General features: G+C 43.4%; 1 protein-coding gene and 1 long non-coding RNA gene across 2 annotated transcripts; one reads left to right on the top strand and one right to left on the bottom strand.

The window, feature by feature from the left end:
* Positions 1–5: 5 nt before the first annotated feature.
* On the bottom strand, positions 6–26504 carry LOC133082932 (arylsulfatase L-like). The gene is made up of 11 exons (XM_061179617.1): positions 26496–26504; positions 21733–21777; positions 20990–21151; positions 19294–19415; positions 15822–15944; positions 12788–13211; positions 12080–12216; positions 8755–8889; positions 8217–8379; positions 5856–5977; positions 6–839 (listed from the first exon to the last, which is right to left on the bottom strand). The coding sequence occupies exons 2-11, from the start codon at positions 21753–21755 to the stop codon at positions 484–486; spliced, it is 1767 nt and encodes a 588-aa protein (XP_061035600.1). The 5' UTR covers positions 21756–21777; positions 26496–26504; the 3' UTR covers positions 6–483.
* On the top strand, positions 3497–6248 carry LOC133082934 (uncharacterized). The gene is made up of 3 exons (XR_009699088.1): positions 3497–3519; positions 4782–4829; positions 5707–6248. It is a non-coding gene; the product is annotated as an uncharacterized LOC133082934 (long non-coding RNA).

Here is a 26504-nt window from a genome sequence, read left to right as displayed (position 1 = left end):
TAGTTAATTTGCAATGTTGTGTTAGTTTCAGGTGTACAGCAAAGTGAGTCAGTTATACATATACATATATCCACCCTTTCTTAGATTCTTTTCCCACATAGGTCATTACAGAGTATTGAGTAGAGTTCCCTGTGCTATACAGCAGGTCTTTATTAGTTATCTATTTTATATATAGTCGTGTGTATATGTCGATCCCAATCTCCCAATTTATCCCTCCACCCCCTTTCCCCCCTGGTAACCATAAGATTGTTTTCTGTGTCTGTGACTCTATTTCTGTTTTGTACATAAGTTCATTTGTACCCATTTAGTATTGTATTCCTGAGCGGCGAGAAGCTGCACCTGAGTTCGGTAACACTTTCTCTTTAGAGCTGGTGAAACGATTCAGCCCCACACAAGCAGACAGCTTGACGTCAGGCCATTTTATTTTGACCCCAACGACGATCTCCAGGGAGCAGGGACCTAGTTTTCCCGGGCGGGCGGCTATTACGGGTCAGCTTCCCGATCGCACCAGCAGAGGGGGAACCGACCACAGCAGGGCTGGAGCCACGGCTTCCAGATGTTGTTCGGCAGGTCCAGCTGCAGTGGAGCCGGGCGGAGCGTCCGGCGATGGTCCTCCACGGCCTTTGTGATGCTCTCCATCACCTGATGGAATGAGGACTCTGTGTCTGGCGTGAGGGCGTGAGCCTCGGAAGGGTCTCTCGAGAGGTCAAACAGCAATGGTGGGTCATGATGGGCTACTTTGTCCCCAGAGCATGGGCAGACCCCTCTCCCGTAGCAGGCACTGGCTCCGTCTGGGTGGAACATCGGGGTCACGAAGTGGACTTTCCACACTGCCCCTCCTGGAGGAAGGACAAGAATTGGGGAGGGTTGGCATGGAGAAACAGGACACATTGCTGGAGAGCTGGGTGATTCACAAGTGCCAGGGGCTGGAAGCAGCCCAAGTGTCCCTCAAGTGATGGATGGACACACAGCATGGGGTCCATCCACACAGTGGGATATGACTCAGCCATGAAAAGGAGTGAAGCCCTGACACAGGCTACCACGTGGATGGACCTTAAACACACAATGCTCAGTGAGAGAAGCCAGACACAGAAGGACACACAGTGTGTGATCCATTTATAGGAAACGTCCAGAACAGGCAAATCCACAGACACAGAAAGTAGGTTCATGGTTACCAGGGGCTGGGGGAGGGGGAGGGGGAGGGGGAGGGGGAGTGATTATTTAATGGGTTTGGAGTTTCATTTTGGAGGTGATGAAAATGTTATAGAGCTAGATGACGGTGAGGTCTGCACCCATTGTGAATGTGCTAAATGTCACTCAATTTTTACATTCGAAAAGGGTGAATTTTATGGTTATGTGAATGTTATGGACTGAATGTTTGTGTGTCCTCCACCCCTTCAACCCCAAATTCATTGTGGAAGCCTTGAGCTCCAACGTGATGGGATTAAGAGATAGAGCCTTGGGAGGTGATTAGGGTTAGATGAGGTTGTGAAGGTGGGGCCCCCAGGATGGGATTCGTGTCCTTATAAGAAGAGGGAGAGGCCAGAGCTTTCTCTCCCCAACACGAGGACACGGGGAGAAGGTGGCCGAATCTGACCCAGAAGAGAGTCCTCCCTAGAACCAGACCGTGCTGGCACCTTGATCTCACACTTGCAGCCTCTAGAACTATGAGAAATAAGTGTGCGTTATTTTAAGCTCCCTGGTCTGTGGTATTTTGTTCTGGCAGCCCGAGCTAAGATGGTGAATGACAGCGCCACAGAGCTGTTTACAAAAAAGAATGAATTACTTGTCTGGTCAGTGGTTTCCTAAGTGAATTCTCTGAGGTTTAAGAGTGCAGTAGCTGTTCTCAATGATGTTTTTCCCGAGCTTCTCTCTAGCTGTGAAGGTTCCACCAAGAAAAGGAGGGAAGGTGGGAAGGAGGGAAGGAGGGAAGGAAGGAAGAAAGGAAGGAAGGAAGGAGGAAAGGAAGGAAGGAAGGAGGGAAGGAAGGGAAGGAAGGAGGGGAGGAAGGAAGGAAGGGAGGAGGGAAGGAAGGAAGGAGGGAAGGAAGGAGGGGAGGAAGGAAGGAGGGAAGGAAGGAAGGAAGGAGGGAAGGAAGGAAGAAAGGAGGGAAGGAAGGAGGGAAGGAAGGAGGGAAGGAAGGAAGGGAAGGAAGGAGGGAAGGAAGGAGGGGAGGAAGGAAGAAAGGAAAGGAAGGAAGGAAGGGAAGGAAGGAGGGAAGGAAGGAAGGAAGGGAAGGAAGGTGGGAAGGAAGGAGGGAAGGAAGGAGGGAAGGAAGGTGGGAAGGAAGGAGGGAAGGAAGGAAGGAGGGAAGGAAGGAAGGAGGGAAGGAAGGAAGGAGGGAAGGAAGGGAAGGAAGGAGGGGAGGAAGGAAGGAGGGAAGAAAGGAAGGAAGGAAGAAAAGAAGGGAGGGAGAGAGCAGCACGCATCTGTAAGAGACATCCTCCAGCGTCTGAGAAGACTTACTAACTAGAGGTCAGCTGGCACCAGACCTAGCTCAGCCTCAGGAAGCGATTTTGACCAAATGGAAGGAGAGACTGAGGGTGTCCTCACACCAGCATTGCCCCCCGGCCGCGGGTCAGACCCAGAACTGCACAGCCTGAGCCTTGCGGCTTCCTGCTGCTTGGGGAAGGAGGCCCCCTACTCTCCCTCTGGCATCCCCGGCATCCTCGCAGGGCAGCAAGTCTGGGGAAGCCACACGTGCAACCAGAGGGCAGTGAGCAGGACTCCGGTGGCCGTGCCTCTTCCAGGACCAGGCGGGAGGGTTCCCTTGGATCCTGGAGCAGGACCAGGGACCAGGGAGGGAGACGGGGCAGGGCTGGGGCTGCTCCTGGGACCTGGGCAGGAAAGGAGGATGAGGCCAGGGATCCCCATGCAGCCAGCAAGTGTGGGCAACCAAGACCTATGCTCAGACGGGCATCCCGTTCCCTTCGTCCCAACAGCCACCAGATTTCCCTGCCCGAGCCCTGGTTCCCAGGCTGGCACCACTGTGGTTTGGTGTTTTTATGGGACCACGACTAAAATCTCTGGCTTCTGTTCCCTTCTAAGCATTTATGGTGACCTGTTGTTTTGTGTTTTTTTTTTATATTTATTTATTTATTTGGCTGCGCTGGGTCTTAGCTGTGGCATGTGGGATCTAGTTCCCTGACCAGGGATGGAACTCTGGGCCCCCTGCATTGGGAGCGTGGAGCCTTAACCAAAGGACCCCCAGGGAAGCCCTGCGACCTGTTGTCTTAACAAGTGTCAGTTCTGTCACCTGTGAACTGGGGACAGGAATTGTCATCTGCTGGGGTTTTCAGAGTAAAATGAGTTCATTGGCATCGGGAGAACACTCATTCAATGTCTGTGATTGTTTTCATTGTTCAGCAAATGAGTACAGAGAGAAGACAGACAGAGTCCTAGGGAGGGGACTCAGGCCAGAGAGTGGTAAATAGGCACCAGAAATGAGAAAATTGCCAAGAGTGCTGAATGCCTGGAAGAAAATACAAGCGGTCCAGGTGATGGAAGGTGGACGTGGAGGTTTGTGTGTGTGCAAGGTGCAGGGTGGGGTAATAGTGGATGCGGGACGTGAAGGTCAAGAATGGAGGATGGTCAGCCTTCTGAGCGTGTTCTCGATGGCAGTGATGGGTCGTGCAAAGGCCCTGAGGCAGTAACTGCAGGTTCTAGAATCACAGGGCATGGTTCTGCTGGAGCTTGGTGACTGGGGGCTCCTAGGGTCAGAGGTCTTGTTCCAGAGAAGGGGAGGGGCTGGCTCACGTCACAGGGAGGAATCGGTATGGTGGGTGGTCCTGGAAAGGTTTTCATGGAGGGCTAAATGGACAATGGGAGTGGGATGAAGAGTGGACCTGGCGAGGCCGATGAGGGGGCCTTCGAAGAGACACGGCAAGTAGGAACAGGGGGCTTCCCTGGCGGTCCAGTGATTAGGGCTCCACGCTCCCAATTCAGGGGGCACGGGTTCGATCCCTGGTTGGGGAACTAAGATCCCACATGGCACGTGGCACGGCCGAAAAACAAAAAGTTAAAAAAAAAAGAAAGTAGGAACACACTCTCTATCTACCTTGAAAAAAAATTGAGATATTTGCCCAATAACTGAGAGAAGAGAGGTTCAGTGATGGGGTAAAGGAAAAGAGGACGAACGTTGATCCCAGGTATCGGTGCCACTCACCGCAGTGCTTGAAGGTTGGGCTGTGGAACTGAAGGAAAGTTTTTAAAAACCCTTAGAAAGGGAAATCTATAATATGTGACTTTAAAAAATCAAAAGCGTAGCAATAGAAATCATCCCTAAGCATAAATGCTGGTAGACTGAACTGTGCAATTGAATGAAAGTTTTTTTAAAAATTGTAAAAGGGGAAATCTATAGTATGTAAGTTTAAAAAAGCAAAAATGTAGCAATAAAAATTATCCGTAAGCATAAATAGTTGTAGATTGTGCTAGGTAATTGAATGAAAGTTGTTTTTTTTTTTGCCACGCCCCATGGTATGCAGGATCTGAGTTCCCCAATCAGGGATTGAACCCGTCCCCCTCTGCAGTGGAAGCACGGAGTCTTAACCCCTGGACTTCCAGGGAAGTCCCTGAACGAAAGTTTTTTTTTTAAATCTTAAAAGGGGAAATCTATGATATGTAATTCTTAAAAACCCAAAAATGTAGCAATAAAAATCATCCCAGATGATGATACTACTGAAAAGGATGGATAGGAAAAGGAGGGAGATTTTTAAAAAATCTATTGGTAACTTCCTCAAATAAGGGGGATTCCAAAAGGTATTCTTTTATTCTTGTTTCAGACAACTGGACATGTCCAGAGAATGGTTTTGAGGCATAAAGAAAAAAGAGTGAGTTGAATTGCAAGAGGTCTATCGGCCTTCCCAAACCCTGGAAGAAAACCAAGTCCTTAAGGCAAATCCACAAAAAAGAGAGAAAATGTCAGGGCAAGGCAGAATAATAGAGAGGGAAACAGAAATGAAGAAAAGAGAAGAAACTCAAATAGCTGAAAGTCTGTTATCACAGACCAAGGTAGAGGCAGAACTCAAGCAGTTAGAAAATTTAAAAATACAGTTGTTTAGTAAATCCAAGAGCTGGATTTAAAAAGATTCAGAGAAACAGATTCATAGAAACAGAAAACCTCAAGCAACTCCAGTCAGACCATGATGGAGAATCCAGCTATAAATATGGAAGCAATTAAAATACAATGAAATGACTTGGTAAGGGAATAAAGTGCTTGGTAAAACGAATAGTTTTTAAATAAGTGCAGAGACATAACATGCCTCAGTTTGGGAAAACTTGATATTGTAAAGATACCACTTTCCCCCCCAAAATCATTTATACGTTGAAGACAATGGTCACTGATATTCCTGTGGGATTAAAAAAAAATACTTGCAAATGATTTTACAATTCTTTTGAAAGGACCGTTGGGCCAAAACAGCCCAGAAAAGTTTGAGATGCAAAAATTATTCACTAAACATGTCACTGCTTGTTTTACAAAGTTATCATTAATATAACAGATATGAGATGGTGTCATGAATTAAGACACACGGAAAGCAAATGTAGATTAAGAGGACAGACTGGAAAGGTTAGAATCAGGTTGGAACACCTGTGTGTGTACAAGTGTGTGTGTGTGATGATAAAAGTTGCACCTCACCTCATGGGGCTGGGGGACAGGAAAGCCAGAGCCAGAGCCTAAACCATAGAATTCCCTTGCGATCACCACAGGATGATCGACTGCTAAAGGACGTTGCCGGCGTCAGAAGAAAAATACCGCCAAGAAGGAAATAAAGGAGCTCGTGTGGAAATGCAAGCCATAAAGAAGCAGAAAATGAGAACGGAGGCCAAGACGTGACTCCTTCATGCAGGCCACTCACCGTCCCGTTGGTGCCACCGGGCTGCGTGCAGGAAGCTCTCGCAGTAATGCATCAGGAACTCGTGGCCCGAGTGCTGGGCTGTCCCCAGCAGCAAGGGCAGCAGGTCCCGGCCGTCAATCACCCTACCGGCAGGAACACAGGGACTCAGGGCGGGGCTGCTGGAAGGGGGGCGTGAGCCTTAAGCCCAGGGCAGCCCTGGGGCAGTCAGCACACCATCCGCCTGCACACAGCATCTATGGCTAAAAGATCTTGGAGGTCCAGCTTGCTCGGCTGAAGTAATGGTCCACCCAGCCTTACTCTGAAGGCACAAATAGGGGGACAAAATGGAAACACCTGCTTGGTTTTCTATTGATTCGAGCTTTAAGTCGTTATAGAATATGCGGTATTCTTCAACAAGACCTGGAATCATTTCATAAATATATATAATAAAAGAAATATATATGCATATATAGTGTATATATACAATATACATTATTATATAAAAATATATATACATTATATACACAATATATATCATTATACACAAATATACATATATACAAATATATGCAATATATAATATATACACAATATATGTATTATATATTCAATATATACACTATATATTATGTATACTGTATATACAATATATATACATATACACATACCATATACATATACCATAGATATGTGATATATATACCCACCACATATAGATAAAATATATGCATATCGCATAGACACACCATATATATAGCACATATATATAGACACCATGTATATACACAATATATATCATTTCCAAACGTGTATTCATACACACATACACACATATGTTTACATACGTGTGTGTATAAATATATATAAATGTATATATAAATAAAACCAAGCAACAATATATAGCTGAATTTTATCTTCTAGCAAAACACATTTGTGATATACATGATGGACACATTTTTATTTTTAAAACAAATGAGGTATTATAAATTAATGTTAAAAATTAGCAGCCAATTAGGAGAAAAAAAAATCAACCAGAGACGTGATATTCAATGTAAGAAAAGAGAAAACAGGAGAATGTAAACTAAAGGTCTGTAATATTCAACATCTCTGCTGATAAAGCAATGGAAATGATAACACACATATGTATGTATATGTGCATACACACATACTGTATGTGTCGTTTATATATATAATAAATAAATTACATGTATAAATTAAATTGATTTTAGTTCTATTACTTTAAAAATAGATACTCTCACATACCGCCAGTAGCAATTCCTAGGGAACAATTTGACAAAATGTATCAAGAGATTTAGTAAATGCCCATACACTTTGACCCAGGGATTCAACTTACAGGGATTTTTACTAAGAAGGTAATTATGACAGGCAGTAAAATGACAAAGCCACATTTTTTTTTCAAAAAAGAACAGGGCTACTGTCCACCTGTAAGAGGTTAGTTGAAAGAATACTGTAAAGCCATTAAAATTTTTGTCCATGCATAAAGTGTCTAAATATATATAGATATGTACATATATATCTATAGATACATACTGACATATTTTATACAAATATATAAAAAAATATATAAAATATATCTAAATATATATAGTATATAGGTATCATATAACTTAATTATGTATTCATCTCTATGTTGTCAAGTTTATGAAATAATTTTATTTTCTTTCTATTCCCCCCAAATTTTCTATAATTTTTAAAGGAAGAAAAACTGGAATCGGGCTCCCCTGGTGGTGCAGTGGTTAAGAATCCGCCTGCCAATGCAGGGGACATGGGTTCGAGCCCTGGTCCGGGAAGATCCCACATGCCGCGGAGGAACTAAGCCCACAAGCCACAACTACTGAGCCCGCGAGCCACAACTGCTGAGCCAGCATGCCTAGGGCCCGTGCTCCGCCAGAAGAGAAACCACCGCAATGAGAAGCCCGTGCACCATAAAGAAGAGTAGCCCCCGCTCGCCACAACTAGAGAAAGTCTGTGCGCAGCAACTAAGACCCAACACAGCCAAAAATAAATAAATAAATAAATAAATAAATAAATAAATAAATAAATAAGAAAAACTGGGATCATGAAAAGTCCCTACCACGCTACATCAAAAGGAATCTCTTGGGATGAATCGTTAGTAAATTCATTGATGCATTTCAGTGACAATCATCCTTAAAATCAAATGGCTCCACTCAAGACTGAGAAGAAGAGAAGGACATTTTGTGCGTAAAATGAAGCAGACATTGGATCCCAGCAGAGGATGATGAGCATTTTTCCAGATACTGATCTCACGGATGTTTTGTGCCAAACAAAAGTGACAGTGATGTTTGACATACATGTTGGCTCTACACAAAACGCAACTGCCTTCTTTGGGCTGCTCTGTACCTGTCATGGGGCACCTGGCCACCCCCCAGCTGGACCACAGTGGGGAAGACATCCATCAGGCTGGTGGGCTCGTGGATCACGCGGCCAGCGGGCAGCACCCCGGGCCACCGGAGTATCCCCGGGACCCGGATCCCACCTTCCCAGCCGCCCATGCCTTTGCCACCTGTGTTTAAACATGAACAGGAAAGAATGTGATTGAAAATCCAAAGTGGTTGCTTACCCGGGTGATTTAACCTTTCCTTTTTGTTTTAAATCTCTCTTTCTCTCCCTCCCTCTTTAATTACATGATGACATTTCATTCCTCCCTGGCAGAGCATAGATTTTGTTTTATTTATTAATCTGGGTGTTGGTTTTCCACCACACGGGGGTCAGGACATGGATATCTTTGGGGACATTATTCTGTTGACCACAACAATCATTTGGGTTCCTTTGGTTTTTGTGACTTTGCTTTGTAAACTCCCATTCCAGAGAAAGGGTTGGGAATTATTGGGAAGAGATAAAGACAGTACACATGGATCTGGGAATGTCTCACCCTTACCTTTATATATCCCATTCCAGCCACCATATTGATTGTTTCCAAACTGAGCCTCTAAGGATCCCCCGTGATCCGATGTAAAATAAACGAGGGTACTATTGGTCAAACCTTCCGTGTCCAAAGTATCAAGGATCTGCCCTGCAAAGAATAAATGCGTTTGTGCCAGTCAAAATAGAAGAAACTCTTAAACCAAATTTTGGAACGTTTCATTAAAATGAGTCTTTAGTATTAAAGCATAATGGGAGTAAGCAGTAATGTAATTGTGCTATTCTAAGCATCCTTGATCTAAAATCGATAAATGTCTTTGTGTGTGCCCAATCCTGTTTCCAAAAAGTTTCAGGAAAGCTACAAGTGTACATGCTGCATAGGACAACATCGTGAACTCTTAAAAGTGAGGCAAAAGAAGATGACAGAGAAAAAAGGATAGGGAGCAGGATAGGCTAGGAAGGCCGCTGATAAAGGCATTTGTACATGGATGAAGAATAGTTTTCAGTGGCAGTTCTAAGTTTCTTAGAGTCACATACAAAATATCTGCACCCCTATGTTCATAGCAGCAGTATTTACAATAGCCAAGACATGGAAGCAACCCAAGTGTCCATCGATGGATGAATGAATAAAGAAAATGTGGTGTAGACATTCAACGGACTATTATCCAGCCTTGAGAAAGAAGGAAATCCTGCCATTTGCAGCAACATGCATTGACCCTGAGGGCATTATGCTCAGTGCAATATGTCAGACAGAGAAAGACAAATACTGTGTGATCTCACTTATATGTGGGATCCAAAAAGCCACACCTACAAAAAGAGAAAACAGATTGGTGGCTACTGCAGGTGAGGGTGAGGGGTGGGAAAAAATGGGTGAAGGTGGTTGGTTAAACGTTACAGATTTTAAAAAACGAGTGTGTTTCTTTGGTGTTTGGATGTTGCTTTTTTATACAGTCTGACCAGGTGTGCATTTTTTTTTTTTTTTTTTTTTTTTTGGCCATGCTGCAGCTTGTGGGATCTTAGTTCCCCGACCAGAGATTGAACCTGGGCCCCCTGAAGTGGAAGCGTGGAGTCCTAACCAGTGGACCGCCAGGGAAGTCTCTATACGGTTAGTTTTAAATCAACCATATTGCTTCTTTTTGTTTGTTTGTGTTTTGCTTTTAATTTTTTTTTTCTCTTTGTTCCCTCTGTACTTTGGCCATTTCTTCCTCTTTAGTTGCTTTCTTTTGGACAAGGATTTTAAAATTTGTATCCCTATTGATTTTCCTCCCCCTTCATTAATCGATTTTGGCTTTTACAACAGTTTTAGGTTTATAGATTAGCGGAACAATGTTATAATTGATAAGTCAATATTGATACACTGTTATTAACTAAAGTCTATAGTTTTCATTTGTGTTGTGCATTCTGTGGGTTTTGATAAACGTGCAATGTCTTGTGTCCGGCATTATAGTGTCAGACAGAAGAGTTTCCCTGCCCTAATAATCTGAACTCCACCAACCTACATTCTAAATGATTTTTGTTTAAAAAATGTATCATTCAGTTGCTTGACTGAGTTTTAAATTGGGACAGAGAGAAAGGGGAGACATAGAAAAGATTCTTCATGGACAATAGGCACATGAAAAGATGTTCAACATCGCTAATTACTAGAGAAATGCAAATCAAAACTACAATGAGGTATCACCTCACACCGGTCAGAATGGCCATCATTAAAAAAATCTACAAACAATAAATGCTGGAGAGTGTGTGGAGAAAAGGGAACCCTCCTACACTGTTGTTGAGAATGTAAACTGGTGCAGCCACTATGGAGAACAGTATGGAGGTTCCTCAAAAAACTAAAAGTAGAGTTACCATATGATCCAGCAATCCCACTCCTGGGCATATACCCAGACAGAACTATAATTCGAAAAGATACATGCACCCCAATGTTCACAGCAGCACTATTCACAATAGCCAGGACATGGAAGCAACAACCTAAGTGTCCACCGAGAGAGGAATGGATAAAGAAGATGTGGTACATATATACAATGGAATATTACTCAGCCATAAAAAAGAATGAAATAATGCCATTTGCAGCAACGTGGATGGACCTAGAGATTATCATAGTAAGTGAAGTAAGAAGAAAGACAAATATCATATATGTGGAATCTAAAAAGAAAATGATACAAATGAACCTATTTACAAATCAGAAATAGAGTCACAGATGTAGAAAACAGACTTATGGTTACCAAGGCGGGGGAGGGGGAAGGTAGGGGGAGGGGTAAATTGGGAGATTGGGATTGACATATACACACTACTATATATAAAATAGATAACTAATAAGGACCTACTGTGTAGCACAGGGAACTCTACTCAATACTCTGTAATGGCCTACATGGGAAAAGAATCTAAAAAAGAGGGGATATATGTAGATGTATAACTGATTCATTGTGCTGTATAGCAGAAACTAACACAACATTGTGAATCAACTACATTCCAATAAAAATTTTTAAAAAAAGAAAAGATTCTCTAAATGTATCTCATGAAGAGTTCCTTATCTTGATGAACTTATGGGTTCTTAACTCTGTACTGTAAATTTTCAGTCTTTATCATTCAATACTTATTCGATTACATACATCTGTACATTTATTCGTTTAAAATATTTTTTCCCAAATTGTGGTGTTGGAAATTCCATTTTAAACACTCAATGTTTGACATCACCTAAAATAGCCTATGTTTTCCAGTCATTCTTAATCTTTTCTACCCAAAGATGAGTGAATTTGTCTTGAAGGGAATGGGGCCGGGCCCTCCGGGGAAGAGATTTGACATGAGTAATTGCACAACCGTCTTCCAATTTTTCTCATTTTCCCCAACAGTTCACCGAAATCATACTTTTTACTCCAAGATGATGTTGCGAAAAGATTCTTTAAGGTACATTTTCTCTAAAATCTCTGAGGATGAGTACTCTGCAGCTCATCACCATGGAAACCCAGGGGTACCGAGCCCTTGTCGGAGAATCAGCGAAGTGGCTGCATCCACACCCACACAGGCATTCAAGCGCTGACTCAGTCAGGAAATGTTCACTTTTTCGCACCTGGCACTGTTCTAAACCCAGGGGATGCAGTGGGAGAAGAAGGCAAGGCAGTCCCAACCCACAGGCATTTTACATTCTCTTGGGGGGAGAAGAGAAAATCAACCCATCCAAGAAAGAGAAATAAAACACGAGAGTGAGGAGGACCCTCGACATTCAAAGGATGCCTCTCCTATCGGTAACCTTAAGTAGTCTGGTCTTCTCATTCTTTACATCCTTCCCTCCTGCAGTTTCTGGACGAGGAACCATCTCTTTCTCACCTGGAACAGGTACCTACCCACCATCCAATCCATCTCTTCTATGTTGTCCCCGTACAGCCCATGGGGACTCCTCCCTCGGAAGTTCTCGGTAGTGATAAGGGGGGTGTGCACATGTAGAAAGGACACGAAGAGGAGGAAAGGTCCTTGCTTGTTTCTGAAAGTAGACACAATGTGATGGGAGTTATTTTTCGGTCAACCTGAGATTGAGCTCCTACAGATGCTAAATACATATCTCCATTGTCACGTCCTTACTCAGATACATGACTTTGCTGCTCTACCCACCAGAAGCAAATGCGTAGATCTGTTCCACGGCATGATGCTCCTGTGTCTGAGAATCTTCAGTGTGATGACTTTCTTCCTTCTAAAGTCTATTGAAAAGTCCACACCAATTTTTTATTTTTTGGCCATGCCGCGGCATGTGGGATCTCAGCTTCCCGACCAGGTATCGAACCCGTGCCCCCTGCAGTGGAAGCACAGAGTCCTAACCGCTGGACCCCCCAGGGAATTCCCTGGTCTGGCTCTAAAATAAGAAGGAACAGCAGCAAATTTCAGCTGACTGGTCAGTTGTTTCAATGGATCCAGTTGAGTTCCAGGGAACATCATTTATGCCCCGTTTTACCAAAAAATGTCTTTCTGAGCTGGGACCATTTCACCACGCCAGTACCCGTTAGAGAAGAAGCAGATTCCGATTTCATTTTCATCCCGAAGCCACCTTTGACACTCACCTTTGGACAAAGGATGAGACCTCCTTGAGCATAAGCGCCGTCGTCCTTCGAAGGCACATGGGTTGCTCGGTGATGGAGTGGCCTCGCATCAGAAAGCAGTCCGCGTGAATGATCAGGGCGCCCATGAAATAGGAGGTCGTGCAGAACAGGACGGCCACGATGGCTGAGCAAGTGACCGCAGTCCAGGAGCCCGCTACCAGGCGGGTGAGTTTCCCAACGGTGAGCGTAAAGGCGGCCAACGCCATGACATGCGAGCAGACGCTGAGTTTATGCTCCAAGCCTGCGCGCTTTTCAGACAGTTCCCAGGGCTCACAGTCTCCCATCATGGAAAACGGCATTCCGTAGAAATGGTCAAAGCCATGGCTGAGCGGGTGGTGGCAGTAATCATCGGAGGATTCACAGTTGAGACCCAGATGCCATTTTCCTGAAAGGCAAGAAGTATGCACACGTGACAATGGTCCGATCATCCCTGGGGGAGTAGGTATGGTGTGCTTGCCAAGTTCTAGGCTCTCTGCCGGGTGGTGGGATGAGGTGGGGATGTAGAGGAGGTGGGGGCAGTGTTTGCTGTTGTTTGTACCACAGCCCGGCCAGGTCACTTCAAGGGGATGAGGACCTTGTGTAGCAGCGTTTCCTGTGCTGCTGGAACAAAGTACCATAACTTGGTGGCTTGAAACAACAGGAATTTATGCTCTCACAGCTCTGGAGAGCAAGTCCAAAATCAAGGCAAGTGGGCAGGGCCGTGCTCCCTCCAGAGGCCCCAGGGGAGGGTCTTTCCCGCCTCTTCCAGCTTCTGGGGGCTCCAGGCGTCCCTGGGCTCGTGGCCCCATCCCTCCCGTCTCTGCCTCTGTCTTCAGGTGGCTTCTCCTCTGTGTCTGTGTCTCTCCTCTTCTGTCTCTTAGAAGGACCCTGTCATTGGATGTAGGGCCACCCTCATCCAGGAGGACCTCATCTCAGACCCTTCACTTCATCACATCTGCAGAGACCCTCTTTCCAAATAAGGTCCCATTCCTGTCTACTTGGAAAGTGCTGAGGCTCCAGGGGAGGGTCCTTCCTGCCTCTTCCAGCTTCTGGGGGCTCCAGGCGTCCCTGGGCTTGTGGCCGCGTCCCTCCCGTCTCTGCCTCAATGGTCTCACTATCTCCTCTTTGTAGTCAGATATGTGTCTGTCTCTCTCTTGAAAGGACCCTTGTCCTCCCTTGTATATAAGGAAACCTGGATAAACCAGGATCATCTCCTCATCTCAGGATCCTTCACTTAATCACATCTGCAAGGACCCTTTTTTCCTATGTAAGGTTATATTTGCAGGTTCCAGCATTTAGGACCTGCTATCTTCGGTGACCCTTATTCAGTCGACTCCACCTGATTTTGCGATTGTCTACAGGAGAGCAATAATCAAGGCACACAGTGGTCACACCGCTCTAGAAAATTCCATCTGATGTGACCAGCGTGAGCAAAAGATTTCCTGACTTTACAATTCTCCGTCCCTTTGCTAATTCGTTATAATCATAGTCAGGGTGGTGGTGGGTGACAGGTTTTGCAGACCCCACCTGTTGTGTTCAATCAGTGGAAGGTGATTAGCTTCCGTGCTGTCACTGCCGCAGTGTTGATACGCTCTGTGTACCTTCTCAGCAGCCCAATGGTGTCCTTCGCCCAGAAAACCTCATGTGATTTCCAGAGCAATATCCACGAATCTATTGGATTCTATATTCAAAGAGCTAAAGAGTTAGCTTTGCTCTTTTTGATCAACAAAGGAGACTGTTAGCAAAATTTATTACTATAACACGATAATGATCATGACTCCTTGGGCCCCTTTCAAGAAACTGCCGTCCCTAATTTTAATTCATTCTACATATGACGTAAGTGGTTTGTTGACGTATAGAAAGATAAGCCTGCTCCTTATGGAAGCAGAGAGGAAGGTTCTAAGCTGTGTAGTCACATTTCTAGGCAGGAAATGGGGAAAATCAGCATTATGAAAATCTTTGGTAATTTGGTAAAATTAGAAAAAAAATGCTAATGTTTTGAAAGATCATTAATGGATTTATTTTTGCTTTTATCATGACTTAGTATGATCCGATACCTCAGGAAAGGATTGCTCATAAAACTCTTCATTGTGTTGAGTAAAAAGTCAGAACTGACATATAGTTAAAATCTTTCTACACCTGATCATCGTTTAAAATATCTGTGAGTTGCCTGGTTCTTGTTGTTTGTCATCTAGTTTAGAATTCCATGTGGGTTGCAGTGGGGAGCTTGGAACTGGATTTCGCATTCTGTGGAAAACTTGTTACTGTCACACCTGTGATGCCACCAAAGCTGTCTTGTAGATGATTTGCAGTTGTATTTTTATTTTTAATTTATACTTTATATTGGAGTACAGTTGATTAACTATGTGGTGATAGTTTCAGGTGTACAGCAAAGTGACTCCGTTATACATATACATGTATCTCTTCTTTTTCCAATTCTTCTCCCATTGAGGTTGTTACATTACAATGAACAGAGTTCCCTGTGCTCTACAGTAGGTCCTTGTTGGTTGTCTATTTTAAATACAGCAGTGTGTATACGTCAATCCCAACCTCCCAATCTATCCCTCCACCCCAAAACTTCTAATTTTTTAAATCATGGTGCCTCAGAAAATTGTATGAAATGCCAAATATGCCATTAAGCTGATATTTCTTGAGCATCCACTTTGCACGAAGCAATGTGGGTAGTAACATGATTCCAGCATGCGTGGGCTTTCTGTCCAGTGAGAAATCCCACTGTGTCCCAACGATTTCATTTCCAAACTTCTTACTTGACTATCACCTCCCTATAAAAGTAATGTGCTCCAGGGAGATCAGCTCAGTGCTTTGTGACCACCTAGAGGGGTGGGATAGGGAGGGTGGGAGGGAGACAAAAGAGGGAGGAGATATGGGGATATATGTATATGCATAGCTGATTCACTTTGTTATAAAGCAGAAACTAACACACCATTGTAAAGCAATTATACTCTAATAAAGATGTTAAAAAAAAATGTGCTTTATACTTAGAAAATGTCCATACCTATGAGTCCAGTGGCATAGCCTTTATCTTTCAATATTTTTGCAAAAGTTGTTTCATTTGGTGGAAGTCCTCCAGATACGCCCGTCCACTGAAGAACACGGTAACCATTACTGGACACCATACCTTTGATCAATCATTTTCAAAGAAATGTTACAATCAGACATCGATTTGTATCATCATTATTATCACTTTAACTTAGAACATTTGGTGGAAATCTCCATTATTCAAAATTCAGTTGAAAATTTACTTCCAACTTGGGTTGGCCTCATGGGTTTTATTTTTGTCAGCAAAGGAAATGATTCATTAATTGAAAATGTTAGTGAGAAGACTTACGGTCCTGCTATGTGAAGGTTAAAAACCGAAAGAGAATTAAATGAAAGGGAAAACAGAATTAAAAATGATTTTATGATTTCACCAAACTCTTGATAGAATCCAGTGCTTCTCAAACTGGTCTGCACATTGGAATCATGGGAGGGGTTTCCAAAATATCCTGACACCTGGTTATCATATCACCCTAGAGATTGTGATATTAGTTGGTCTGGGGTGGAATTTGGAATGGTTACAAGGTCCCTCCCCAAATGATTCTAATGTGCTGAAAAGGTAGGGAACCACGGATATAATTCATCCTGACCCTGATAGATCCCAGACCTCTACCCAATCATTTAAAAATGTAGGTTCAATATTTTTATAAAGCTCTGCCGTGTACAGTTGAGAACCAAAGATTCAGAAGTTGCTCTTTGTCTCCTAGACCTTTTTGATGACTGCAGCTCAGTCTAATCAGAGAGGATCCACTTGGTTCAAAGAGAGAATGAAGTTCTCAGTGATCATGCTTTGGAAATGTGGAGAATTCTGAGATTTTCCAAAACCTCAAGAATGCGTCTGGTTCAATGAAGGCTAGTGAAAACCAAATAGTTCTTGGTCAGGACAAAGAAAGTTGGGGTGTTTCAGCTTATGTTGTCCAGGATTTATTCTTCCCTGAGCAGGTTCCAGGGAACTATATATAGGAGGGTCTCTGTGGATCACTTTGATGGGTCAACTTGACCAGGCTACGGTCCCCAGTCATGCAAACACTAGGCCATGGGTCTAGGTGTTGCTGTGAAAGTCTTTTGTAGATTTGGTTAACATCTGCAATCAGTCGGCTTCAACTAAAGGAGGTGACCCCCGTGAAGGTAGGTGGCCTCATCCAGTCCGTTGGAGGTCTCCAGGACAAAAGCTGAGGTTTCCAGACACAGAAGGGATTCTGCTTCAAGACTGCAACACCAGATCCCACCTGCGTCTCCAGCCTGCTGTCCTGCCCTGAGGATTCTGGACTTGCCAACCACACAGTCACACTAGCCAGTTCCTTAAAATAAATCTCTTTACAGAGTAAGAGACAGAGATGGTAGATCCTAAATAAATAGCTGATAGATTGATAGATCGATGATAGATGGATAGATAGATGATAGATAGATAGGTAGATAGATGATAGATAGATGGATAGATAGATGATAGATAGATAGATGATAGATAGATGATAGATGGATGAATAGATAGATAATAGATAGATGGATAGATAAATGAGAGATAGATAGATGATAGATAGATAGATAGATGATAGACAATAGATAGATGATAGATAGATAGGTAGATAGATGATAGATAGATGGATAGACAGATGATAGATGATAGATAGATAGATAGGTAGATAGATGATAGATGATAGATGGATACATAGATGATATATGGATGGATAGATAGATGATAGATCGATGGATAGATAGATGAGAGATAGATAGATGATAGATAGATAGATGATAGATAGATAGATAGATGATAGATAAATGATAGATGACAGATAGATAGATAGATGATAGATAGATGATAGATAGATAGATGATAGATAGATGATAGATGGATGGATAGATAGATAATAGATGGATAGACAAATGAGAGATAGATAGATGATAGATAGATAGATGATAGACAATAGATAGATAGATGATAGATAGATAGATGATAGATGATAGACAGATAGATGATAGATAGATGATAGATAGATAGATAGATGATAGACAATAGATAGATAGATGATAGATAGATAGATAGATAGATGATAGACAATAGATAGATAGATGATAGATAGATAGATGATAGATGATAGACAGATGATAGATAGATGATAGATAGATAGATAGATAGGTCCTTTTGGTTCTATTTCTCTGGAGAGCTCTGACTGATACAGGGTCTGAAGTCTGTCCCTACTCCCAGGAGTCAGCCTCAGGGTCAAAGGGCAGAAGGACATCTACAGACTTTCAAACTTTTAGTCTACTTTCTACCCAAATCCCCAGGGAGATAGAAGATTGGGAGAAAAAAACAGAACAAAGCCAAAACAGACAAACAAAAAACCAAAAAAACCCTCAAAACCCCTCTGAAAAACAAATTAAAAAAACCCCAAAACCAAAAAACCAAAAAACCCCAAACCCCCCAAAAACAAACAAAAGAAAACAAAAAAGCCAAAAAAACAAAGAAACAAAAGAAAACAAACCAAAAACCCTCCAAAAAACAAAACTAAAACCAAAACCAAAACCAAAAACCAACCAAACAAGAACCCCAGAACTTTATAACAAAAGATCTGCATGACTTTTAATGCAAAAGAGGATGATTTTGGAGCCCCTGTGGTGGAATAGGAGAAATATTCTGTCGACGTATTTCCTTCATTCCGAGGTCTCAGATCTTTTTCTTGGGGCCACAGAGAGCAAAAGAAATTCCTTTTCCACGGGGCGAGCAGAGATTTGAAAACAATCTTTGGAGACCCCTATCCCTTCTTCTTCAGATTAAACATATTTGGTTACTTAAACTTTTGCACAACCAGAGTCATGATATTGCCTGTTAGGTCCCTTAATATCCCTCGGGGTAGATTATTATGTATGTTACACTAGGGGTTGAAAAGCTATGCCCCCTGGGGCAAATGCTGCCTACCACCTGTTTGCATAACCCCTGTAGGTGGAGAATGGTTTTGTACGTTTTATTTAATGGTTGGGGAAAAAATAAGAAGTAGTATGTTTCATAACATATGAAACTATATGAGATTTAAATTTCAGTGCTCATAAATAAAGTTTTATCAGAACACAGCCATGCTCATTTATGTATGTAAGGTCTAGAGATGCTTTCAAGCTACAACAGTAGAGTTGTGTAGTTGTATCACAGGCTATATGGCCCACAAAGATGAAAGTATTTAATATCTTGCCCTTTAGAGAAAAAGTTTGCCAACGCCTGCCTTATACGGTTATCCACATCACAGGAGACAATCGAATGGACCAGGTTCTACCGGTGTCACCTCATTATCTATAGCTCTTACTGACTCCAATCTGATGGTCAAAAATATGGGGGACTTAGAGCATTCTCTTCCCACTGTACTGGAGAATCCACACGTGATGAGTCAAAAAAAGCATGGTCCTGTCCACTGTGTGGTTAGACAGGAGGAAGGACAAACCTGATCGGAGAGGGTATCTGCCTGTCAGGAAAGCAGCTCTGCTTGGCGTGCACACAGAAGCAGCAGCGATGTGCTGTGTGAGCATCACGCCATCCGCGGCAAGGCCGTCAATGTTCGGAGTCCTACAGATGGAAACATTAACTGCTTTATTCCTTAGCAAACAAACACACAGGCTTTCTCCATAAACATAGTGACATCCTACTTAATAGAAAACCTGCCAGTCACCAATGAACACATGCATGCGTTCTTAGGAATGACCAAAAGGCAACGGCTTTGCAGAGCTGTGGATGGACCTAGAGACTGTAATACAGAGTGAAGTAAGTCAGACAGAGAAAAAACAAATACCGTATAATATCTTTTCTACGTGGAATCTAGAAAAATGGTACAGATGAACTTCTTTGCAAAGCAGAAATAGAGACACAGACGTTGAGAACGAACGTATGGATACTGGGCGGGGGGAAGGGGGGTGGGATGAATTGGGAGAACGGGATGGACATAGACACACTACTATATATAAAATAGGTAACTAATGAGAACCTACTGTATCGCACAGGCAACTATACTCAGTGCTCTGTGGTGACCTAAATGGGAAGGAAACCTGGAAAAGAGTGGCTGTATGTGTACCTATAACTGATTCACTTTGTGATACTGCAGAAACTAACACAACATTGTAAAGCAACTATAGTCCAATGACAATTAATAATTTTTAAAAAGGCAGTGGAAAAACTTCAAACGTCTTCAGAAACATCAAAGAAATATCCACTGCCTTATTATTTACCAAGTTTCCACAATTATACTACTGGTGCTGAGACAGATACGATAGAAGATCCAGAATTGAGACTCCACAGTGACTTCTCACTTAGGACTCACAGTCTTTTTTTTTTTTTTCCACTTTTTATTTTATATTAGCGTGGAGTTGATGAGCCACGTTGCGTTAGTTTCAGGGGTACAGCACGGTGACTCAGCTATCCACAGACATGTATCTATGCTGTTTCACATTCTTTTCCCATTTAGGTCGTTACAGAGTATTGAGCGGAGCCCCCCCGTGCTCTACGGTAGGTCCTTGTTGGTTACGCATTTTAAGCACAGCTGTGTGGACATGCTAATCCTAACTGGAAGATTTGACTCCACACTACCAACACGTTGTCGGTGGTACGTGAGGGTGGGATTCAGATGCAGCTTCAGGGTAGGGCCTGTGCTGGTACTCAAGGACAAGGAGAAAGGGACCACGCTGATGGGGTGGGTTTATCTTACGATAGGTGAACTAGCAATGGGAGATGCGCCTGTCATATCTCGGGGTGAGGAAGACAGGGACTTATCTGAAGCAGACATTTTGATCCGGGAGCACTGAAATCATGCGTGAGTGGGTGGATTTGGTTTGATGGATGGAGGTTGGAGAGTGAGGTAAACCTGATATTGGTCCTTGGCTTACAGGCAAGAGCAAGGATTTAAAAACCATTGTCTACCAGAGACTGTGCTGATGGAGATCATACTTAACAGTGAAGCGATTATTCATACACAGGATGCATTTGAGCTGGGGTTAGTGCAGGTGTGGGAAGAAGGCAGGATCAAGGGCGTTCAAAGAAATGATGTGTGTACAATTCTGTTATAGTTGGAATTGCACAGAACAAGGGTCAGATGCGCTATCAGTGGCCTCTGCACCGGGGTGTCAGATGAGCAATTCTCTGGTCCTTGCCTTATGGTGTTGTTGCCATAGCAGCCGACATCTCCAATGCCGAGATCGTCTGCCATCAGAAGAAGGATATTTGGACGGGAACCAGATAGACTGCTGCAAGCTGAGGGCTTCAAATCCAGAAGCACACCGACTGTCAGAGCCAGCCAGCTCCTGAAAAACAAGCTACCCAACAAGGCTTCATGCTGCTTTCCATCTTATTTACACTACTTCTGTAAGTGGGAAGTTGGGGTCACTATTTTAGTGGACTTTGATATTATCATCCCATTTCAGAAGAGTTTGAATACACCTCTTAGGCATTTGATTTTTTTCTCTCTCTTTCTTTCTTTTTTTTTTTAAAGTTAAAAACGACTCATTCTTTTATGGATGCCACCCTGGGCACGCAAATAAACAGCAGGACAATGGGGTTCTAATCCCCAGCAACATCATGAAATAAAGATGGAAATCTGAATCTGGTGGAATTTTCGTCGTGGGCTTCCCGGAAAACCACACACCTGCCCCATGGCAAGGCTTGATGCACGGCTGGATTGGGAAGAGTGAGATGGAATTCCTTCTGTAGCTGCTGGGGAGTACCTCCCAGGAAAGGGTGCATGGAACATGTATATTAATCGTGAACCGTCAGGAGGGGAGTGATCAATTACTAATCGAGAAAGATCCGTTTACTATCAATGCATTCTGAGAAAGCGACATGAAGTAACACAGAGGCAGACATAGAAGATGAACGATTGCCCATAATCCTAACTTACCAAAAATGTTCCAGGTGTAACATGTCCTCTCTTTCCTTGTATTTCCTGTAAGAAATAGAGGTTTATATTAACACAGACAGCAGAAAATGAACTAATGCAGTAAGATAGTAAGTCTGTAACGAGAAGGGAAACTTTGATTCTCTCCGATGCTATCAATAACATCTTAACTACTAAAAACTCAAAAGGAATGAGTGTTCTTCCCTACTGAAAAAGCTTTACAAATGCTGAACACTGTCTTTAGAATGTAGAACATGGACTTTGTTAGCTCTAGCTTAGGTCAGAGTGTGATTGGTTTGGAGGCACTCTGTCAGAACAGAAAGGTATCTCCCTGTAGGTGAAAGTTCCCGAGGTGTTCCAGATCCAGGCGTGGCTGCCAGAAACCATGTTTGGTCCAGATGGATCTTGAATCCCATACATGGAGCAAGTAAGCAAAGCCACGTTTCCGCTGAAGGTTCTGGAATTCTGGGGCCTCACCAAGGTCGTGGCTCACGGCTCTTACTTGCACAAGCTCTGGACAAAGTGGATGGTCCACTCCAGTGGAACGTGTTTCAGCTTGAGGAAGCCATGAACGCCCTCGAGATAGGCCCTTGGGTGAAATGGAGCCAGTGTGCAAACGACGTATCTGGGAGCAGAATATAGGAGGTAGGCTGTGGGCAGAGCTGGAGTGGCTCTGTCCTGGTTGGAATTCTGCTCCAGCCTGACGAGGAAAAACCAGCTGGTTTGGGGTGTCTGCCTTTTGCGTTTGAGTCCTGATGTGACTTAAAAAAAAAAAAAAGAATGTAGGGAATTCCCTGGTGGTCCAGTGGTTTGGACTCCACACTTTCACTGCCGGGGCCGGGGTTCAATCCCTGGTCGGGGAACTAAGATCCTGCAAGCCTCAAGGCGCGGCCAAAAAAAAAAAGAATGTAGAACATGTGTTTATCAACAGCTGACGGTAAATATTTTGGGCTTTTCTGCCCAGATGGTCTTGTCGCTACTACTTCACTCTGCCGTCATAGCATGGAAATGGCCACGGACAATACAGATGACTGGCCCTTGTTGTCCTCCAATTAAACTTGATTTCCAAAAACAGGCAGAGTTTGCCAAACAGACCAGAGATTCCTGATGCCCGATATAGAAGGCAGGATTATAAAGGAAAATGCAAAATTAAGTGATAAAATATTGGTATGAAATGACTTCCAATTCATATTTAAAAAACTTTTAAATTGTGGTAAACACACATAACAAAATTTCCCATCTTAACCATTTTTAAGTGTACAGGTCATTGGCATGAAGCACATTTACATCATTATGCAGCCATCCCCACCATCCATCTTCGGAACTTGTTCATCTTCCCAAACGGAAACTCTGTCCACATTAAACACTCTCTCCCCATCCTGCTCCCCAGCCCCTGGAGGCCATCATCCTACTTTCTGTCTCTATGAATCTGATGACTCTAGAGAGCTCATACAAGTGGAATCACAGAGTATTTGTCCTTTTGTGTCTGGCTTATTTCACTTAGTGAATGTCCTCAAGGATCACCCATGTTGTAGCCTGTGTCAGAATTCCCTGACATGGCTAAATAATATTCCACTGTGTGGATGGACCACATTCTCTGTTTATCCAATATATTTTAAATGAAAAAAATAAAAATAAAAAAGAGTCAAGAGAGAGTGCGTGGTATGCTGCTGTCCGTACAAAACAATAATAGGAAAGGGGAAGAACACGTATATTTGCTTGTCTACAAAGCCATCTGGTGACAACAGCTGCTTTCTGCAGATAACTGGCAATCCTGTCCCTTGATGCATGAGAATCAGACCTTGGGCTAACTTTCTAGCTCTGTTTCCCTGGAAACCCAATAAAGGTAGAATGTCAGTGGGTGACTGGGCAACATTATGTGTAGTAAAAATGCTGGTCCCTGGCAGCCTGTTTGTGGCCATGAGGAACCATGAAGACGTGAGAGAAGCCAACTTGGGGCTCCTGGGGGTCAGTGGCCCTTGACCTGGCATGGCTTTTGCAGTGACCCAGAAGCTCTGCTCATGAGTTGTTTGAAGAGAAGTTGGCTCGCGTGGTGGGCGAGCTTCCGAGCTGGGGGCATCCTGCCTTTTGGAGTTTCACCCTCTCCATCTAAGCTGTCCCCTGGGAAGGTGCAGACTAGCTGCTGGCTGGCTGTGTGTGCAGTGGCGTGGACCACTGCATGGAGGGCCTTCTCCAAGGAGAAATGCCCCAGTGTGCTTCCACCCTTCTCCTTCTGAGCTAGCCTGATGTTTCCCAGTTCTTCATGTTCTCTGGACATTAGCCCTTGCCCACAAGACAGAGGTGGTTCCTTCCAAGCTCCCTTGCAACTCAGGTGCTTTCTCACACCTCCCCAAGCTGCGTCCTCCTCAGCGCAAGGACAGGGCAGCGCACCTGTGGTCAGCCGGATGACCATTGCATGCAACTGGGACAGGGCTTGGGCAGCAAGAAACCCCACAGACAGGTCTCTTTGGATGGCTCTCTGGGGTCACTGCCTCTGTGTGGGGAAGTTCTCAGTTGGGATAAAGCCTGAGGGTTCCCATCACGCCTAGTGAGACCTACCGTGGCTGTGCAAGGTCTAGAACCAAGGCACAGGCTGTTTATTTACCTTGTACATTTCGAGGAAGGATTTTAGTGAGGTGTGAGCTACCTGGCATGGTGCCTCTTTTTCGCCTCTGGTAGCTGGTGTACAGGCGGGTGACCTGTTGCACGGTGATTGTGTCTGTTTGCTTTCTGTATCATCCAAAGCCCAGAGTTAGCTTTTAGGGTTCGTTCTTGGTGTTGCACATCCCATGCGTGGACAAGGTACAATGCCATATGTCCCCCCCCCCGCCCATTAGAGTATCATATAGAGTGGTTTCACTGCCCTAAAAATCTTCTGTGCTTTGCCTATTCACCCCTCTTCCCATCTGAACCCCTGGCAACCACTGATCCTTTTACTGCCTCCATAATTTTACCTTTTCCAGAATGTCATGGAGTTGGACTCATACAATATGTATGTCGTGGATGAAACTACTCCACTCTCTGATGGAAGGACACAACATTGGAGACTTTGCCTACTAGACCTGTTTTAACATGTAGACAGTTCGGACGGCATATCTCAAATTGAGCCGAGGAGGGAAGCTGGAAATGCTTTCTTTTCATACCATCGGCATTCGCCCTACCCTTTCGTTTGTTCCATTTTGCAATTTTTGGCTACAAATCTTTACCTCTCAGGAGGTCTATATCAACATTTTTATTTATATGTATTTATATATGAAATAATATACATTTATGTATATGTATGTATAGATACATGTATACATAAAATATATAATACACAATAATCATATATACAAATATGAAAATATATAATATAGTATAAAGTAGATATGATTGTTTTCTTTACAACTATTTTAATCTTTTTTTTTCCCCCCAGAAAAAGCATATTATTGGCTTCTTCTGACTTTTTCTGGAGAATGTGACTGGTTATACTTGTTCTATTGGTGGGTTAGAGTTGAGTGTATATACGCCACTTGAGCATGGTGGAAATGTCATACGAGGTTTAGTTTTATCAAATCTTTGGTTTACCTCTTAAGTGATAGGCTTTCTATATTTAGCTACACAGAAAGAGCATAGTCTTCTGTTCCAATGAACACAGCATCTTATCCCTTAGAACACTGCATGCTTTTCTTCATGTTGGATCCCTGCTACCAAAGAAAACTTTCCATAAGAAAGAGACAAAGAAAGAGCAGAGGGTAGGGTGGTGGTCCGCAGGGAGTGGGAGGGTGGGAGAAATGGGATGTTTAAGGATGGAAACTTGCAACATGTAGGTGAATACATTCTGGAGAGCTAACCCGCCCCACAGCGATTACACTCAACACTGCTGTAATGTAAGTGTCAAAGTTGCTAAGAGACTAGATCTCAATTGTTCTCAACACAAAAAAGCAATGGCAACTACGGGAGGTGATAGCAGTGTTAGCTAACGCTATTGTCGCAATCATATTGCAACACAGAAATGTATCAAACTGACCCTTTGTACGCAGCAAACTCTCACAATGTTATCTGCTAATTATATCTCAATATGCACAAGGAGATCAACCCCATGCTTTGTGACGACCTAGAGGGGTGGGGTAGGGAAGGTGGGAGGGAGATGCAAGAGCGAGGAGATATGGGGATATATGCATACGTATAGCTGATTCATTTTGTTATACAGCAGAAACTAACACAACAATGTAAAGCAATTATACTCCGATAAAGATTTGAAAAAAAAAAATACTTACCAAAAAAAAAAGTGAAATAATTTGACCATTAAAAAAAAAAAGATACAGAAAAAGAGAAAGAAAGCCCTTCAATGAAGTATTACCCATACTGTAGCCTTTGATGCTCTTCCAGGGGAGAAAGAATTACAACCCCTGGTTCCCCCCTGTCCTCCAGACCCCAGGCAGCATGTCTCATTTCTCCACTACACTTGGGCCCTGTTCCCAAACCTGGTTCAGTTTTTAATCTTGGCATCGCTTCAACGTCCAGTACACACGCTCCAGAATCTCTTAGCATCTCGTGTAGTTACATTCGCTCTCTTTCTGAACTTAATTCTGCATTTCTTGCAGAAATCACCCAAGGCAAAAATCTGACATGGATATCTTTGCTTTCCATTTTTAAGAAAGTTGCCTCTAAAATACGGCCAGATGCTGCAGTGTGCCCTGTAGCCACGTGTACTTAGGGAGGCTGCCAAGGGTCGCTGGCTGGGCTGGAGCGGCCTCGCTAGCATCTCAAGAAAAGCCGGTTACCTGAAGGGC

Source organism: Eubalaena glacialis, chromosome Y, assembly GCF_028564815.1.
Source record: "Eubalaena glacialis isolate mEubGla1 chromosome Y, mEubGla1.1.hap2.+ XY, whole genome shotgun sequence".
In the NCBI taxonomy this organism is placed as follows: domain Eukaryota; kingdom Metazoa; phylum Chordata; class Mammalia; order Artiodactyla; family Balaenidae; genus Eubalaena; species Eubalaena glacialis.
This window is presented reverse-complemented; position numbering and strand designations above follow the sequence as displayed.

Bases quoted from the DNA above. Each gene is read 5' to 3' on its own strand.
- LOC133082932 (XM_061179617.1), bottom strand. From the start codon at position 21,755: ATGTTACACCTGGAACATTTTTG. The intron at 21,152-21,732 runs GTAAGTTAGGAT...CTTGTTGGGTAG, and splicing joins TTACACCTGGAACATTTTTG to CTTGTTTTTCAGGAGCTGGC. The intron at 12,217-12,787 runs GTGAGTGTCAAA...GTCTACTTTCAG, and splicing joins GTCTCATCCTTTGTCCAAAG to AAACAAGCAAGGACCTTTCC.